The 5,781-nt window shown below is 35.9% G+C and overlaps 1 protein-coding gene across 3 annotated transcripts in view; it reads left to right on the forward strand.

Moving 5' to 3' along the window:
• NSD1 (nuclear receptor binding SET domain protein 1) overlaps positions 1-5,781 on the forward strand; it is a 142,540-nt gene that overhangs the window by 93,409 nt on the left and 43,350 nt on the right. For all 3 annotated transcript variants that reach the window (XM_004679256.1, XM_004679257.2, XM_012722201.1), the window contains exon 6: positions 5,096-5,220. In XM_004679256.1, coding sequence (XP_004679313.1) covers positions 5,096-5,220 — 125 coding nt within the window. The remainder of the gene's footprint in view (positions 1-5,095; positions 5,221-5,781) is intronic.

Here is a 5,781-nt window from a genome sequence, read left to right on the forward strand (position 1 = left end):
TATATATATATATACTGGTCTATATATATACCAGTTAAACTATTGCTAGAGTGTATTAGCAATTTATTTCCATTCTCCATAATAGGTCCTCTGTCTGCTAGGAATATATGTGTATTTGCTAGAAAATGTAGTGGCTTGTGCTCTTGCTTTGTTTTATCTTTGCTTTGTACCATGTATTGAGGTTTGCATGATTTATTCTTCTTTCCACTGACTTGTAATGTTCTAGCTTTTAGTATCCTTGCCTTCAACTCTTTCTGTAGTATCCTTTACTTTAGCTTGGCAAATCACTTTCTTTTGGCCTCATTTTGGCCATTTTTAGAATACTTAGTTTAGGTGCTTTTTTCTTTTTTAAGGTTTATTTATGCCTGTACAACTGGGGTACAAACCAGAGGTGCAGGGGTAGTGAGAGAATTCACCAGAGACAGAGTGGCGAAGTACACTGCTGAGGGGAGCAGTGGGTGAGACAGAAGTCTGCTGTGCCATATGGGTTACCTCCCTAGCTGGATATTGAACTTGTGCCGAAGTGGCTTCCTAGTGCTGTGCTTTAACCTTTTGCGCCACCAGGGAGGGTCCTTTCTTGGGCTCTTTCAACACAAAGATGATTTGACTAGGTATTCAGTCTAGTTTACTTGATTAATATAGGTGTTTTGGCAGTGGCAGCTTCACAGGTATAGTTGAAGAAGAGAAGAAATGGGAGTCTAGGAAAGACAGGAAGCATGTTTAGTTTTAAATCACTTCATTTTGACAAAGCTATTTTTGTGTATTATGTTTTACTCACATTGTTCATCTTAAGGATGGAGTCATCTTTTTCTTAACAGGCCAGGTAGTAAATATATCAGACTTTTTGGTGATCCCTGCTGCCTTTTCCATTCTCAACTCTGCTTTTGTAGTACATAAACAGACATGGACAATATGTACAGGAGCTTGATGACAATATACCAGTAAAACTTACCAAGTGTGAATGAACTACCCATTGCTAGTTTGCCAAATTTCAAAACTAAAGTATTGTTCTATGTAACTTGGTTAGGAGCAATATATGTGTTTGTGCAGAAACCTAATAGGTATGTCTGGTAGAGTTTCTGTATCTGTATACATTAATTTCCAATCCTTTGTTTTTGCTTGTTTTGCTGTGGATTTCATGGAAGTAGAGAACTGAAGGACTAAAGGTAATTCTGAAAAGTTACATGAGAGACTGAAATATAAGTTAGAATGGAGGGCAATGGCTTTAAGAGGAAAGTGAAGGAAAATTAGCTTGTGGAAGCTGCTAAGAAGGCAAAAGGAGAGTATAACTTTACTAGCACTGAAATCCAATCAGTGGGTAGATGGCAGGGGAGACTGAAGGATATAATTATGTGATAGGATAGGGATCTGTTTTAATAAAAAGAACCTAGTGGAGTTGGAGTTTTTACAGATTTTGATTTGCATCATGGCCTTAATAATGTTATGACTCAAATGGTTTTGGAAGGCTCTCCTTTTTAAACCTCATCTACATTATGGGGATATCATCCCCTGCCTTGGGCTGAAGTGAGGATAGTGATTCATGAATGTTACATGGCTGAAGAGTGCCTTGTACATAGTATCAACTCCTGTATTCACTGTTATTTCTTTGTCCTTACTTGTGTTAAAAATGTCAGTGGTGTTTGGAAATTTGATTGCCGTGTCTAGTAGGAATATAATAACAACTTTCCGTTTGCTTCAGAGTGTAAAGTAATAGTCATCAGTTGTCAGATACAGATGTAGACATTTATTCCAATGTGTGTTACGATTTATGTTCCCTCCAGATGAAATTTGCAGACATTAATTATTTTTAGGGAAAGATTTTAAAGATTAATTTTTGTTTATGCATACAGGAACTGGGGCATAGGTCAGAGGTATAGGGGATGACAGGATTCATCAGGGACAGAGGGGGGAACAGAACAGGCAGATCTGTGAGACAGTGGAGTTCTGCTCTACCATATGGGTCACCTCCCTGGCTGTAATTGAACTCATACTGCAGTGGTTGGTAATAGCTTGATAGCCCTGAGACTTTGACCCCTATGTCTACAGGGAGGTCCTTTTTAGGGAAAGATTTTAAATAAATACTTGGCTTATGGGCTTAACTTGTTTTGAAATACTTGCTTGGGAAAACCTGTTCCGATCACTTACAGTTTTATTGTATAACACTGAGAAGTTAAGGGAAATTCCAGTGGTTATAAATTTAACAAGTTCCTTGATTATATTGGGCGATCTATAATTGTACACATTTGATGGCTGTTTTCATTCTTTACCATAAACTTTTCTTTTTTAACACCTTATTTTAAGATTTTTATCTTTTAAATATATAATTTATGCATATACGTATGTGTGTGTGTGTGTGTATTTATGTTTTACATCATTGCTCATTTTGCACAGTATTTGCTTTATTTTCTCAGGTATAGTCCCCACAGAATTCCCACCACCAGTTCACCCGGGCATCATCACTAAAGTCCCTTGTGCTCTTCCTGCCCTCATTTTTTTTTTTTTTAAGATTTGTTTATGCATACAAGAGGTGGGGTTTATGCATACAAGAGAGGCCTGAGGTACAGGGGTGGTAAGAGGGTTCACCAGAGACAGAGTTGGGACAGAACAGGCAGATTGACTGGAATATACTGCTGAGGGGAGCAGTGGGAGAGGAGCAGTGTGCCACACCATGTGGGTCACCTCCCTGGGGAAGGGGTAGGTTTCAGTGGCTGTGGCTAGTTAGCTTCATAGTGCTGTGTTTTAACCCCTTGCACCATCAGGGAGGGCCTTCTGCTCACATTTTGGTCCCTTTCCCTCCCCTTCCCCTGCAGAATGTCTCTGATTTATGGTTGTCTGTTTTTTGTTGTTGTTGTTGTTTGTTTGTTTTTAATCTTGATTCCCTATAAGTAAGACCATCCTTCTGACCTATTTCACTAAGCATCATCCATTCTAGTTCCATGTTGCTGCAAATAGCATTCATCTATCTTTTTTGATTGCTGAAGAGTATTTCATTGTATATATACACCACATCTTCTTGACCCAGTTGTCTATTTTTGGACATATGGGTTGATTCCATGCCTTACCAATTATAAATAGTGCTGCAGTAAACACAGGGATGCATGTGTTCTTTTGTATTAATGATTTTGTGTCCTTTGGGTAGATCCTTAAGAATGGAATTGCTGGATCATTTGGTAGCTCCATTTTTATTAGACAGAGGAACCTCTATATAGCCTTTCTAGTGTGGTTGGACTAGTTTGCACTCTCACAGCAGTACAGGAGAGTTTCCTTTTCACCTTGCCAACATTTATTGTTGCTAGTTTTTTAAATATGTGCCATTCTTACTGGTGTATGATGGTATCTCATTCTGGTAAATTAATACCTTATTTTTCTTTTTAAGCAGCTTTAGCTTCACAGAAAAAGTTGAGGTATACAGAGATTTACCATATACCACTCTTTAAATAACATACATGATGCCCTTTTCCCAACCAGTACTATGTTTTTTGGAATTTATGATCCTGCGTTGACATTCTATAATTACCCAATGTCCACAGTTTATCTTAGGGATTTGCTTTTGATGTACATTTTATGGGCTTGAACAATAATTATAGTATTATACATATTTTTCATTGCCTTGAAAATGTGCTATGTTCTGCCTATTAATCCCTCCACTCCCAACCCTTGACAACCACATATAAATATATAGTATGATTGATTATTTTCTTTTGGTTATATACATTTCAGGTTCTTTGCTGTCCTTTCACAGCATAATAGCTTTTTTTTTTTTCTTAAAGATTTATTTATTTATTCATACAGAACTGGGGTACAGGCCAGAGATGCGGAGGGTGAGAGGATTCACCAGAGACAGAGTGGGGAGCAGAACAGGCAGATCGACAAAATACACTGCTGAGGGGAGCAGCTGGCGGGTCAGGAGAGGTCTGCCACACCATGTGGTCACCTCCGGGGCAGGCGGGAATCGAACTCATGCGGAAGTGGCTTTAGCTTCTTAGTGTAGTGCTTTAACCCGCTGTGCCACCAGGGAGGGCCTTTTTTTTTTTTTTTTAAAGTATTGAATAGTAGCCCACTGCCTGCCTGACTGGATATTCAGTTATTTATTTATCCATTAATCTATATCATTGTTCCTTCCTTGTTTTGACAGTTATGAATTTTATAGCAATGCATGTATAGAACATAAGTTTTCAACTCCCTGTATGTTAAATGTAACTGAGACAACATCACTATTGATTATCACATAATCATCATCCACGGCAGGAAAACCCTTAATAACTTAGTGCTTTTCAAGGAGACTATGTCCAGCATTCTGTAGGCATTAACCTTTGCTTTCAGGTAACTTATAGTGTAGTAACCTGTCACATGTTAAGTGTACTAAAACTGGGATAATGTTTTACAGGGAAATAATAGATATGTTTCATCACTATTAAAAGAAAAGTGGTATATATATATATATATAGGTATTTTGACCATAAAATAAGATAAATTTTAAAAAGTACCCAAAGTTCCATTTTTAATTTTTTTTTCAGTCTTTGACATAAACGTTATACAGGTTTTAAGGTCTTTCAGATAATGGCATACATATAACTAACTAACTGTATGTATATACTTTATAATTCTATCTAGAAATAGTCCTCATTTACCTACTGTGAAAATCAGTATAACTATGACATGAAGTGTTTGTGAAGTGCTTTTGGAATTCATGTGGTAGTGCTGATTAGGTAAACGTACTATCTAAAATGTGCGCTGTTCTGATGAGATTTTATTTCATGTCATTCATTGTATATTGGACTTTACTAGATTTGTAATCCATCTTTTTATATTTTCAGTATTTGTACTGTTAGTCACAATAGAATGCTGCTTTGCTACTTTCAAATTAGTCTTTTCCTTAAGATCAGTTTGATTGTGTGCATGAGTGTGTAAAACAGCAGCCATCTCCCGTTCCTCAATTTTTGCATATGAAAAGGAATGGTAAATAATTTTAAAGGGAGAGTCTTTTTATATAACTTCCTATTTTGTATCTCTTTGAGTGTAAGGATGGTTATATGTAAACCACGAGCTTGTTTCTAAAATTTTGTTTAACACTGAGTTTGTTTCTTCAATGTAGGTGTACGATCAGAGAAGAAACGCCTTAGGAAGCCAAGCAAGTGGCTTCTGGAATATACAGAAGAATATGATCAGATATTTGCTCCTAAGAAAAAACAAAAGAAGGCACAGGAACAGGTGCACAAGGTATGTCCCATTATTTCAGCAGTCTTTCATTGATACCTTTAGGGTACTGCAGTGCTGCTTTCATTATCATATTTTCTTCATGGGGCAATGGTTTATTTAACTGGAATCTTGCTTTCTTTCTTTTTTTTTTTTTTTTTAATTCTCCAGTTTCTAGTATAGTGCCAGTTATTCAGAAAATGTATAAATGAGTCTGTTGTGGTATATATATATATATATATATATATATATATATATATATATATATTGCTCCTTTTCTTTCTAGGGAGTTATTAATTATTTTGGAATCTTATTAGGGTAAAATGTTAAGTAAAAAATCTAGATACTAAAATTACATGATCTGACTTTTCAAATCACTGTTACAATAATGTTAATAGCTTTCTTTACTTTTTATTTTCAATTTCCTTAAGCTGAAGCTTTAAGGTAAATTGGAGATATTTTTTCTTTCTACTTCTAAGTAATATGCATATATAAAAATTGATACATTTTCTTTCATGACTAGATTGTATATCATGTAGACCACTATTATCACTGCCTTCTTTTCTTTTTTTTTTTTTTTTAAAG

The sequence above is a fragment of the Condylura cristata genome, unplaced genomic scaffold (assembly GCF_000260355.1).
Source record: "Condylura cristata isolate star-nosed mole 26May11 unplaced genomic scaffold, ConCri1.0 scaffold00008, whole genome shotgun sequence".
NCBI classification, from domain to species: domain Eukaryota; kingdom Metazoa; phylum Chordata; class Mammalia; order Eulipotyphla; family Talpidae; genus Condylura; species Condylura cristata.